Below are 13358 nucleotides of genomic sequence, written 5' to 3'. Positions count from 1 at the left end.
ACAGGTCAAACCAGGCACTCTGACTCCCGAGCCAGCGCTCTACAATTAAGCCTCTTTTCCACTTAATTATTCTCCAGCTAACATTTAGAATCTTAGAGTTGAAAGAACTCTTAAAAATCATCTAGATCACTAATTACCCAAACCTGACTGCATATTCATGTTATCAATGTAGCTGTGAAACAATCTGAATAAGTGCCCCACAGCTGGAGCTTTTTATTCATAAGGTCTAACAGGAGGACCAAGACTCTATAATTTTAACTAATGACTCAGATAATTCTGATGCCGTTACCCTGTAAATCAACATTTGTGAACACTGGTTGGTTCAAACCAACCTCTACCCCATAACTAAATCAACTGCTGCTTGCCATTCCATTGTTTTTTACATTCTGCTTTGCAGTGGGGGGTACCTTATTTTTCTCACCTGCCACCATGGAATATTCAGTGGAAATGCCCCAGCTAGTTGCACTGGACTGTGGTATTCCAGAGGACTCCTGTTACATAGAGTTTATCATATCAGAAGCAGTGCTGAAGTTACTTTGTTTGAACATTATCTTCAATGGGAAATTACCATTGAATACACTTAATTTGTTCCAGTAATTACTTTCAATGTATTTTGGAATGTATCTATTTGTAATGCCTGTGGGTTTCTGTGACAATCACCTAGATATGTATTTTTCCTGTTTTCCTTTCAAGGTAGGGCCATCTTTTAATTGTTAACAAGGTATAAAGGTACTCAGGTGGTGGTACTTTGGCACACATGGTTTCCACAGAGTCCACATACAACATACTTTTGGCCTGTTATCAGTGTACAGCTTCAAGAACACAGCAGAAACAAGAGGGTTTTGAGGATGCAGGGGAAGAAAAAATGAGGAGGAAAATTTGATACGAGTTTCAGAAAGATAGCAGTCAGACTCAGCAAGTAAGTATAAAGCCTCAAGTAAAAATGTAATGTGACAATATTAGTGCTAGCATCTTTGGTTACTGTATGAAGTTCCTTAAAACTATAAAAAAAAGTAAGAATCATCATAAATGTATATATCAAAGATAGAATCAAAGTTACCATCTTGTGCCTGAAAAACAGGTTGGTTTAAATTATAAATAGGGAGGGAGATGATTACTTATTTTTTAAAATCCTGTTAGGCTTATTGTGTCTAGGATAGATTTTTTTCTGTTTACTTCAAAGTGATTATATCGAAGCATCTTCCCTAGTTAATATTCCTTTCTCAAGCTTAGACAAGCTATTTAAAACTATTAATCTTCAATCTTTGCCCTCAGCCACGATCACTGGATGGCTCTTTAAACTCTAAAATTCTCATCCTAAAATCATAGGGTTTCTCTGGCCTGGTCAACCTGTAACTTTGAGCCCTAGAATTCAGTTTTGGGAGGGTCTGCTTGTTTGCCGTTTGATTTAGTTTTTATATTTAGCACTATAGCCCTATTTGTAATCATCTCTGAAGTCTTGACATTGTGATGACTATGTAATCCATATCCATTTTGTAAAACATGTCTAACACGAGTCTACCTCAGGTTTGTCTCTTATGTGCCCCAACTGCTGTATAAATGTGTTCAGACATTATTTCAAGTATAACAGTTTCCACGATGATGTTTCAGTCTATTTGATCCATACATGGAATTAACTTTTACTATGTTAGGTGCTTTTGTGCCTGAAAATTAGATCTGATAGCATTTTCTTAAAATGAAAAGAGAAGGGAACTAATATTTCAGTACCTGCTGTGTATGTGCCAGACATGCATTGACTTACTTAATTTTCACAAAAATCCTGTGGGATAAGTATTATGTTATCCTCGTATCACAAATGAGTAAGCCCAAATTTAAAGGCATAGTAACCTAGCCAATGTCACATAATCTAGAGATGTTGGGACAGATACTCAGATTCAAAGCTTGCTGGCTTCAAAGACCTAATTTTTCTAGTACGCTGTGATTTTTGAAAAGTTTGTTGTAGTCTCTTTTTTGTGTGTGGTTTTGGAAATGTATTCTAGCTTCCAGCCAAAATTAAAAATGTGAGCCTCGAAATGTTATATATGGATAAAATAGGTGATTATTACAAAATTTACCAGAAAAGAATCATGTGGGCTTAGAGATTACAAAACAGACTAAATGCAACAACAGTGATTTCAGTAATTGCCCAAGGGACACAGACCATCTGCAACTGAAAGACAAATACCATCTTTGTAAAGGAGCCTACACGATATCTTCAGAGTTTGGTCTTAGATGGCATTTGAAGTAAAATTCAAAGTGCTCTCTCTTGAGGTGGCAAGTTAATTATTACAAGCAAAAGCAACTTAACATTGAATTTCCAGGAAAAGGATAATAAACCTTTTGAGATCTTTACTGATCATTGTAATTTACTAGTTATCTCATTGTAATGTTCCAGATTGTTTGGTCTCTTCTGGGCCCCATTTTTTCCTATTTTTCAAAATCCTATTTAATAATAATATATCTATTATTTATTATTATTTAATTGCCATTAAATAATAATACTTAATGATATTTAATAATAAACTTACTCTTTATTGTTTATTATTATCAAAAAATATACCTATGTCATGTATTATCTTTATGGCCTACCAAATGGTGTAGTACTTTGCATTCAATGAGTGAGAAATCCCTGGCAGCTGTTTTGTGTGTTCTTTGCTCCCCTAACTCCGTATTTTCATGATTCCTGCTATTTGTATGAACTGCGTAGTACTTAATTAGATGATGCCGGTGGGTAACTAGTACTAAAAAATGAAGTGTTAACAGTTTTTAATGGCTCTGTTTCTGCTTTTAGGGTAAATGTAGGTAGGTCACATGATTAACGTCTTGGTTTTGTTATTAGTAAGATTAGCAATCCTGTCTTCCTTTATGAATTATTTGATGATGAATACATTGGTTCAATGTCCTTTTAAATTCAGTAAATAGCAAAACGTGGCCTTACCTTCCTTTAGCACTTTCCTCTTTGCTTTGTGCCGTCATAACTTGAAAATTACTTGACTATTTTATGAGAGTATGATGCCTAACATTTTATTATAGAAATGTGCAACGGGAACAGTAATGACTAACAAAGAGCTTATGTTTCTTAACTTTTAATGGTGCATCTTGTGTTTTATCTTCTAGGATTGCACAAATCCACGGTACTTAGCTGCAGGTTCTTCCAATGCTGTCAAGCTCAGTAGGTTTTTTGATAAGGTAATAGCTTCAATTAAGTTTTTTTTAAACTTAATTTATATATTATGAGGGTTTAAATTCTTTGTAGAATGCTTTGTCCTTTTATTCCTTTGTCCTGAACTTCATAGCCTGAATACTTGTTTTGATCTCTCTTATCTGTTGGTATAATTGCTCAAGGCCTGCTGACGTATTTATTTTATCACCGGTGTTCTCTAAGCAAAGGATGAGAGCTACTGGATTTAAATGAGCTATTTTAAAAGACACCTGATTTCCCTCCTTAAAACAAATTATGTTTTCCTGTTTTCCAGCTCTTTTTGTCCTTATTCACATCCCCTCAACCCCCACGAACCCAGGAGATTCTGCTCAGTTGAAGCCCTGAGTTCTTTTTGCTCTCTCAGCTATTATTATTCTCCCCATAAATGTTACCTTTACTTTTAAGGTTATGTCATCTCCTAGATTCCCTGATTTTCCCTATCAGAAAACTTGCGTTCCAAATATTGACTCTTGCTAGCATCGTCTTATGTCCTGAACTGGAATGAAAATGTAGAATGACTCAGCATACTGCGAATTTAGAGCACTGTCTGTCTTTCCTTCACAAGGCCGTATGGCTGCCTCACACATAGTGTTGACCAAGTTTAAGGTGTTTGCCTAATGTATGACATGACATAGTAAAGTAAAAGAGAATGTATTTCTGTATGTATTATGGAAAAAGATTAATTTCTGTATTACATTTCCTTTTAAGGGAACAAGAAAGACACAGCCCTTCTCATAGCTCTTTTTTATGAATTGTTTTTCTTTTACCATCTAGGGACCTAATATTTGGCCCTTTTGTCCATTATGCCATGTTAAGATAAGCCCCACACCCCTCCCTGTTTAATATTAGACCACTGGGAAATTTTTGCTTCATCGCACAACTTCCCAGTTGGAGTGTGGCAGATACAGTACCGGTGTGCTGACATAGCGAGTCCCTCAGTTCAAGCAACCAGAGTCCCCCTGGCTGAGTGATCGGCAGGCCCCTTCATTTAGCCCAGTGTGCTGTACGAATATTCGTATTTTCTAAATGTGCCATGACATGCAAAATGTTGGGAAGCACTGCAAAGGACCATATTTTCTCTCCACGTTATTTTCAGACTTCAAACTTAAGAGCTGCCGTTTAGTGTAGACCCATGTCCCCATCTGATACTTTCTTCTGTCCCCTGAGAGCAGCAACTTATATAGATCTTTGTCTGACACAGAAAGATTCCACAATATGGTGCTTCAACTTGTTAATAATTTGTTAATTTGGAAATTCGTGAAGAGAATAAAATGATACAAACTTTCAGTTATAAAATGTATAAATCCCAGGGTTGAAAAGCACACCACAGAGAATATAGTCAATAATATTGTAATAACTTTGTATGGTGACAGATGGTGACTACACTTATGGTAGTGAGCATTTTGCAATGTATATAATTGTCAAAGTACTATGTTGTAATAACCGGAAACTAACAAAATATTGTATGCCAACTATACTTCAATAAAAAATAAAAAAATTTTAAATATGTAGTAAGTTAGATCCTAGAGAAACAATGGGTGATAGACTAGTGTGACCCGAGTTGTCAGCCAAGACTTGATTTAAAAAAAAAATCAGAGGGATCTTGGTGAGTTTTAAGAAGAGAGCAAGATTTGGTAAGAGAAGACGCTGCAAGTTGAGAGTAGGGAATTACGAGCAACAGCAAAAAGGTAGCTTCTCTTTCATTACCTAAATCGCCATGAAAGGTATATGGATTAGGAGGTTGGCCTGACCTCCAGACTAGGGTGGTTGCCTGAAACCACAGGACCCGGCAACTAAATTTTGCCCAGTTTTCAGTCGTATCTTCCAGAATTTAGTATAAAGATTTATTTTCCAAGAGGGAATCTAGCTCTTCCTCCAGACTCCCTTTAGTAGTAATTCCAACCCCACTCTAGAATGATAGGATTTTCCTGACTTGCTGTGGAGGGAAAGAAAGGCAGCCTCTTCTTGGTTTTTGTAGGATCGAGCATCTTGAGATCTATGCTAATCACAAACCAGCTTTTCTACCTCTGGGGCCAGTTAATGCAACCTTACCTTGGGTCTCCTGTAGCTAAAAGGAACCCAGCCATAGTCTCAAAGATAGAAAGAATCCAGATGATTTGGTCATCAAGGCAGTGAAAGCAGGGTGGCATAGCCCTGGAAGAAGATGCCATGCTCTTATTGAAGGGAACTCTTAGCTTCATAATTCTGGATTCCAGTGTCTTAATCTGCAGCTAATCTGTATTCTTACTGATTGGCTTTTCTTTTTTTTTTTTTTTTTAAGATTTTATTTATTTATTTGAGACAGAGAGAATGAGAGAGAGAGAGCACATGAGAGGGGGGAGGGTCAGAGGGAGAAGCAGACTCCCTGCCGAGCAGGGAGCCCGATGTGGGACTCGATCCAGGGACTCCAGGATCATGACCTGAGCCGAAGGCAGTCGCTTAACCAACTGAGCCACCCAGGCGCCCCTGATTGGCTTTTCTTAATCACAACAGCTCTGTGGAAAGAAAATCATACTGCCTCTGCAAACATTACAGTTTCTCAAGTGTTAGAACAGAATTCATTATTTTTTTTTAAAGATTTATTTATTTGAGAGAGAGAGTGTGTGCGCACACACGCATGTGAGCACAGGGGAGGGGCGGAGGGAGAGAAGCAGACTCCCCATTGAGCAGACTTGATCTCACCACCCTATGATCATGACCTGAACCAAAACCAGAAGTCAGACGCTTAACCAACTGAGTCACCCAGGTACCCCTCATTATTTTTTGAAATTATTTTCTATCATCTGAATTTTAAACTCTAAACCCATTTAAGCTCAATATATTAGGGCATATATTTTGAAAGCTTTTGCAATAGTAGTGATGGATTTGTGCAGATACATCCACTGCTTTACCTCATTTCTCCTGCTGACCAAATACAGACAGTTCTGAAACTACTGAATTAAGGGTGCAGATTCAGTCCATGGAAAGAAGCTCATTGAATGCTTTTGGTCTTCATTGAGGACCTACCGAATTTATCACTGTGCTTACCCCAGGGATGTGGCAGTTCACTACATTACAGAGACTCCTTTGTAAGGAATAGCCGTACCATTGTAGTAGTAAAAGGGATCTGCTTTTATGGATTCTATTTTGTGTGTTTGGGCTGATTGCTAGGAAACTTTGAGCCAGATTTGCTTCTGAACACCGGGAACTGCATGAGTTACTATGTCATTCTCTGATTATTTAGTCATTTTTGAGTGTTATTTATTTTTTGATCTGTTATTAATGCTTTGGGGAATGAGGCAAGCTTTTATGGAAATACGCCCACAGTCGTGATCTTATTAGCACTAGATGTAACTCATTGTACTAGATGTCCATAACTATTGAAAAGACTCTTAATTTGGATATATGCCTTTTAGTCCCATTAGTGGCAACTGCAGTGAACCACTTTTCCAGGGATGTTTGCTAAGCCCTTAAAATCTTTATTTGTTTCTCACAGGTCATAGAGAAGAGATACTTTCTAAGAGAAGGTAATCAGGTCTGTATCTATTCTTGGTAAAGTGGGTTCTTAAATTTGGAGAGAGGTGATTTCCAAATTTACTTTTAGAAGTGGTTAAAAAAAAAAAGGGGAAATCTTTTGTAGGCACAAGCATTTTCTTCTGTCCTGCTTGACACAAAAGGAAAAAAATCAGATCAAGGGAAAATAAGGTTCTAAGAAACAAAAAGAGTGCTGGAATAAGGTTATATTATAAAATAATAGAAGGAAATCATTTGCTTAAGACTCCAGAAGTATATATGCAGAACCCATCATGATGCAGGCAATTCAGATAAAAGTGCAATTGGTGGATGTTCTGAGATTCACCTTCATCTTCCCTGATTTAGATGACAGTATCACCAATTTGTTGGCAAATGTTTTCCATTTTGGTAGAATTTATTTTATTATTTGATCTGAGTAAAACCTCAGAGGGATGGTTCTTTAAGGAACAACAGGCCGACATAGAGACACAGAAAATAAGGGAGAAAATGGTAAAGGCTATTAGCATTTGAACTCTGCGTGCTGAGACTTAACGTGATTCTCTTTCTTGCCTACAGATTCCAGGCTTTCCTGATCGGAAGAGGTTTGGGGGAGGAACATTAAAGAGCCTTCATTATGACTGAATTACACTCATCGTCTGGAAGAGTGAGCAAGCGGTGGCGTTGTGCACAGCTTCCTTTTTGCCGTGTTGACTATTAATGTTTCAGCCTTTTCGCAGAATCATCTTAAAATACCACCACCCTTCAGCCTCACCCTTTAATGGAAAGCTGAAAGGAAGTGACTGTGTGGGAGGTCCAAACTTTGTCCCCGTCCTCTCTGTTCCTCACCTTTCTGTCCCTGTTTATAGATTATGTAAAAGCCTTATGGAAATATGAGATGTTGTCAAAATGATGCAGTAAATGAGCAATGACAGAGTGCTGCGGAGAAAATTTACTCTTCCCAGAACTGGAAGGTTTTTATGGATCTGTAATTTTCCCACACTCCTTGCTGGAGGCTTAATTAAGTACTTCAAAATGTATCTGTGTTGTATTACCCTCTTGAGGGGAAAGGTTATGTTAGCCAGCCCTGGGTCGTGCACCCCAAACAGTCTCTGTCATTTTCAAAGAAGCAAAAGGGTGTTATTTAATTGTGTCCCCTCTCATCACACACAAGGATGCCTAAGAATAGCAGCCCTTGTTTCCCTCTCCTCTCCTTTGCAAGAGGTTCAGTGGCTAGAAGAGGCGGACTCCTAGGTGGAGTTAAATATAAATAGATTAATAATACATAGAGAACAGCGGTACCAGAAAAGAAGACTTCTCCGAGAAATGGAGAGCTCACTAAATCCTTCACTCTAGGTTCCAGATGTCTGCACTGTCTTACTGTTTTTTATTTGGAAATAGGTAGGGTGAGATCTCAGACCTTCACGAGGGCAGCAAGAGAGATTTATAGCCTCTTGGGTTTCTGTGTTTTTTAAGGAAAAGTCAGCTCCTGAAATGTCTCTTAACTGTAGTCAGTAAACTAAGAATATTATTCTCTGTGTCAACAATGTATTTATGGAGAGAAGTAAAAATAAGTTCCACAGCAACACATTTACATGAATTATGGACTAGGATTCTTAGATTTCATAATCCACCGTTTTTGAGGGTGGTGGTGTATGTGTGCGTATGCATAATTGTTCATCGTTACTTTTTTTACCCATCTTTTCTGCTTGTTTAATTCTCTCTGCCCTGGTTCTTCTTTAATATAGAGACCTCGTTTCCAAAAACTGCAATTTGCTGCCTTATTCAACACCCATTTTCCTGCTCTGGCTCTGCAGCAGGTCTTTGCACTGCTGATTTTGTTCCATATTAAAAAAAACTAATAAGCACACAATTTCAGCTTCTCATTTTAAAACTAGGCAAAAAACACTAAATCCACTTTCTCTTCCATCTTAATTACATTTCAGAAGTACTTTGGAAATCAAGGTATGCTAAAAGAGGATCTTAGAATAAGAATGTTAGCCAGTGCTTTTAGAAAGGCAGTTGGAGGAGTTTGGAAAAGGATTTTTAAAGCACCTTTCATCAGCTAGAATATTCTCCAGTCTTTCTTCCCATCGTCAGCCACAAGACTTAGCCCTGATTTCTTTTTTCACCCAAAGGAGAGCTATGCAAATCAGGCTCTGTCTGTGGAGCTTGGCACAAGCCTGCTGTGACCGGCTGTGCAGGTAGGAAGCAGAGAGCAAATGCACACCCAAGGACCTGAACCAGCTAAAGCTCTTTGTATTCCTCTTTTAGAAAATAAATTCAAAAAAATTATACTTACATTATGAAAAAATAAAATACAGCAATACAAAAGCAAAAATTAATATACAACCCTTTCCTTCTCTCCCGCTTTCTTCCTCTTTCTTGCCCTTAATTAAAAAAATCTATCTCAATTTCTTTATTTTCTCCCTTATTAAAAAATAAAAGTAACCCATCACTGATGGCTTCAGGGTCAGCCTTGAAAACTTAACAGTACTCCTCAACTCCATTTCTTCTTGCTGTCAGGCTTGACTCCCTGGATTATAGTTTTCTGAGAAAAAATGATCTTTAATCTAAGGTAAATTTGCTGCAAGTATTAGTAGCGGCAAAACAAGGCTCTTTGCCAAAATGAATGTTATTATGTTATTAGCCAAAGTTCTTCGAAAAGAAGCATAATTTTTGCTAAGATTTCCTGAGACCTGCTCATCAAAATTGCTTTTGGATAACGAACAAATGTAAATACTGAAATACTTCCTGAAAAGTGTTAATTAAATCTTTAATTTTCTTGATGGAACAAGTGACTGGCAATAGAGAAAGATTTTTTTTCCTGTTGTGATTCAGCTGTCTAACCAATGTTGTTATGTATGGTGGAGGCGACCAGACGTGAAGGCATATGGTCACTCGTCTGTCCCTCAGAGGGTGGCAGGGCCCTTCGTTGGAATCCAACTAAAGATTTGGATTGGCCTCTCCACGTCTGTGCTCTGAAAAGAATTGCTGCTCCCAAAGGGGTCGATCCATATCAGCTTTATCTTGGGTTCTCAGAAGTCCCTAAACTTGAGGCATCTACGGCGGACTCCAAGTGCCTTGACACTGCCGTTTATCTGTCCATTCTGAAAACGGACTATGTGGAACTGATGTGCTGGGCCATCAGACTGAGATGAAGAGCTCCTAGTTGCTGCCATGACCAGAGCTTTCGAGTGGCCATTTCAACAGTGTATGCCAGAGCACCCAGCCTAGGGAGGACCTTCTATGGGTTTTTAATAAATGTTGGTTTAATTGAAATTTTTAAAGCACGGGGTAGCATCTATTTTAAGAAGTTTGAAGGTCTAACAGGATGTCTGCATTGATTTAATATCTGTTAAAATTCAGAGGAGGATACTGTTTGGGGAGAAGGAGGAGAAAGAAATAAAAAATTCATTCCTCTGTAGTCCCCAGACTGAGTTAAATCACTGTGGTAGGAGAGGAAATGTTCCAGGTGATGTAGCCCTGAGAGAACCCTGAGCCTCTTAAATATTCCCTGGTATGTTTGCCTGAGGCAAAATTGGAGTGGGAGCCTACCGAAAGGAGTCCGATTTTCAGTTACTATTAGCACCTCCATGTAAAGACTCAAAGCAATGGCTTTTAAACTCAAATGTGCATAAAAATCCGCAGAAGTTTTTAAAATGCAAATCTTGGGATTTCATCTGCCCGCACTTGCCCAATTCTGTGTACATAGGATAGCACCAGGATTTTGTATTTTTAACAGGCAAAACGGGTGATTCTGATGCAAATAGTCCAGGATCCACACTTTGGGAAAGATAATAAACTCATATTGCAAAGCAGAGAATATATGGAATGTAGACTCTCTACTTAATGGCACCTTTACAGCTCATCAAAATTCGCCTTGGGCTTCCTTTCCGTGATCTCACCTTAATGAACTGAGCCACTCATCTCTTTCAAGGTTATACATGCCACAGCAATCATGAAATGATTGTCACATCCTCTATCAGCAAGACAGGAAATGATTGTTTTTGATGTACTGCTACCATTTTTATTAGTACCATGTTCTACATTCCAGGTGTATCTATTTCTAATAAGATGCCTTGCCATCTTATCCACGGTCCTCTCTTGTACCACATTTGTTTTCTCAGCTGGCTAATCACTAAGCCTTACCAAGGCCATCAGTAAGTACCGGGCAAAGACAAAACCCCTGAACTCCCAACGAAGATGTAAAACCTTGCTCAGTCCCATCAAGTATATCTATCTGTTCCATCTGTTTCTTGGAGACCCTCTAACTGTAACTCCTCCAAGTCCATCCTGGAGTGATTGCTCTGCGGGCCCGTCACACTCCTTCGCATTGCCCTGTAACGATCCCCAGGTCCCAGGATGTAATGTTTTCCACTTTCTTGGTGTGGATCAGTGGTCATCCAACTGGGATGGGTACAAATATCCCCTCCAAGAGGTACATGGGCACAGATAGTTTTAGGGGAATCATTTTCCAGGTCATCAATCTGCATATGTATGTTAAAATTGATCAGCTTGTGAACACAGCTCGATACCAGTTACTTCCCACCTGTGCATGCTTTCACAGTCGTCCTTTTCCCACAACAGAAAAGAAACCTCTTCCTTACCTAGGAATTTGGTATATTGCCCCAGGATGTAAATGTCTTAGGATGCCAACAAAAGGACAATTCTAAATATTAGTTTTATTTAAGGATTTTGTTCCACTCACACAATTATTTAAAAAAACAAAACAAAACTCAGAGCTCTCAAGGAAGAGTTCCTGAGAACAAACCAAAGAGAGTTTTGGTAAGAAATATCCAAGGCTGCGGCACATTCTTTCGTGGCAAGGCTTCTTGCTTGGTTTATCAAAATATCAAAATAACATTTTTGTGACAAATAATTATACAGGCGAAGGAGTATAAAACTAATATTTATTTTCCCAACCCTTTCTGAGTGAGTTAGAAAAGGTACATCTAAGTGAAAGGGTAACATTTAATTAAAAGTGATTCCAATAGCTGGGTAACCAAGCCTCTTCCAATCAGGTTTCCAGTTATTTCCTTGCAACAAAATTAAAGAAGAACCTAACTCAGTTGTTGACAGGTCATTAAAAATGATGTTTAATAATAGATCATTGTCTGATTTTTGATATTTAATTTAGAAGGAGAAGTGATATTGTAACAAAATTCCTTCCATTCATATCTACTTACGTATGACAAATTTTCTTAACACATCTGTAAAACCAAAAAATAAGATTAAATGATGCTGAATCCTGTCTTATTCCAGAAATAAGAATTACAAATAAGAATTATTAATTCATGGGTATATGAACTAAGGGGAGAGACATCACCTTATTAAAAGAAGTATTTCCAGAAAAAATTTACCTTTTATATTTATTATTTATCAAAATATAGGTTACTGTCCTAGAGAAGAATCTTCCAGGCTCCTGGCTGGAGGGTAAAACACTTCCTGATAGCATTCTCTGGAAGTGCAGTGAAAGAAGGAGTCTGGAGCTTTCATCATCACTTCTTACACTTGGTTTTGGACCTTCTCTCCACTCCCTGTTGCTTGTGAGTCAGGAACGTCTCTGACTTTTCTCCTGGAGCTTCTGTAGAGTGTAAATCTAATTTTACTAGAATCTGGGAGAAGCAGATACCTGTTGTCTCCAATTCCTGGTCCTTTTCAAATTCTCCACCTCATATGTTCCCTATATCGGTTCACTGAATCTATCCTCCTCTGCCTGGTTTTTAGCATCTTTGTTCTTGTTGCTCACGACTTTGATACTGTGACTCTGTTCTGGCTCAGGATATGTTTGCCTTGTCCCTACACAACCTGCTCTCTCCGCTGGGGGTCGTTTTGAATGCTAAAAACCACACCCTGCCCAGAAGGCACCCCTCTTCCCCTGCTCCAGATGTCTGCCAAAACTCTCCCCTTCCCAGTCTTCCCTCACTAGATGCCTCTGTTCTGCCCTAAACACAGTTCTTAAATGCACTGCCCTTCCTCTTCTCTGTGTTTGCACACGCTCTTTCCTCTGCTCCTGCCCTATCCAACTCATTCCGTGAGACTTGGCTCAGGTATCATCTCCTTTGGGAAGCCTTCCCTGCCCTCCTATTCAGGACTAGGTGCCCCTCAATCCCTCCAATAGCACCCGGGCCCTTCCCTGTCACAGCAGGTATGGTTCTCTGTTGTGATGGCCTGTTCATTTCAGTCTTCTCCAGTATGCTGCTCTAGTAGAGAACAGGACTGAGTTAGTCATTTTTGTATATCTGGCACATAGCAAGTCCTCAAAAATTGTAAAATAAAGCAATGAATGTGTGGTTACAGTAACTAAAATGGAAAACCATCAGACATAGAATCAGATAGTTCCTGAGTTTTATTTATTCTCATATCCCCTGTATGTATATAGCACAGTGTGTGGCACATAGTAGTTATACAAAGCAAATACTTGTTTTATTGCATCACAATTATAAAAACAGAAAAAGGAAACACAGTTAAGCCAGTTAGGAGAAATCCATAAAGTTTGGTGCTAGGTTATTCAATTTTCAAGCCCCTCAAAGTCATTTTCATGCAGTCAGGGATCTGTGACCACTTTCTTACTCTTTCAGAAATCTCCCACACCTTAGGAAAGAGCTTAAACACTCCTTAAATCTGCCTTCACAACTGATTCAGTGGAAAGAACATAGGAAGT

General features: G+C 38.6%; 1 protein-coding gene across 1 annotated transcript in view; it reads left to right on the top strand.

Moving 5' to 3' along the window:
• RABL3 (RAB, member of RAS oncogene family like 3) overlaps positions 1-9492 on the top strand; it is a 29926-nt gene extending 20434 nt beyond the window's left edge. The window contains exons 6-8 of the mRNA XM_032406646.1: positions 3118-3189; positions 6678-6716; positions 7271-9492. Coding sequence (XP_032262537.1) covers positions 3118-3189; positions 6678-6716; positions 7271-7336 — 177 coding nt within the window. The 3' untranslated portion in view covers positions 7337-9492. The remainder of the gene's footprint in view (positions 1-3117; positions 3190-6677; positions 6717-7270) is intronic.
• The last annotated feature ends 3866 nt before the right edge of the window (positions 9493-13358 follow it).

Source organism: Phoca vitulina, unplaced genomic scaffold, assembly GCF_004348235.1.
Source record: "Phoca vitulina isolate PV1807 unplaced genomic scaffold, GSC_HSeal_1.0 scaffold8, whole genome shotgun sequence".
In the NCBI taxonomy this organism is placed as follows: Eukaryota; Metazoa; Chordata; class Mammalia; order Carnivora; family Phocidae; genus Phoca; species Phoca vitulina.
The sequence above is the reverse complement of the archived record's forward strand: the minus strand, read 5'-3'. Positions and strand labels throughout refer to the sequence as shown.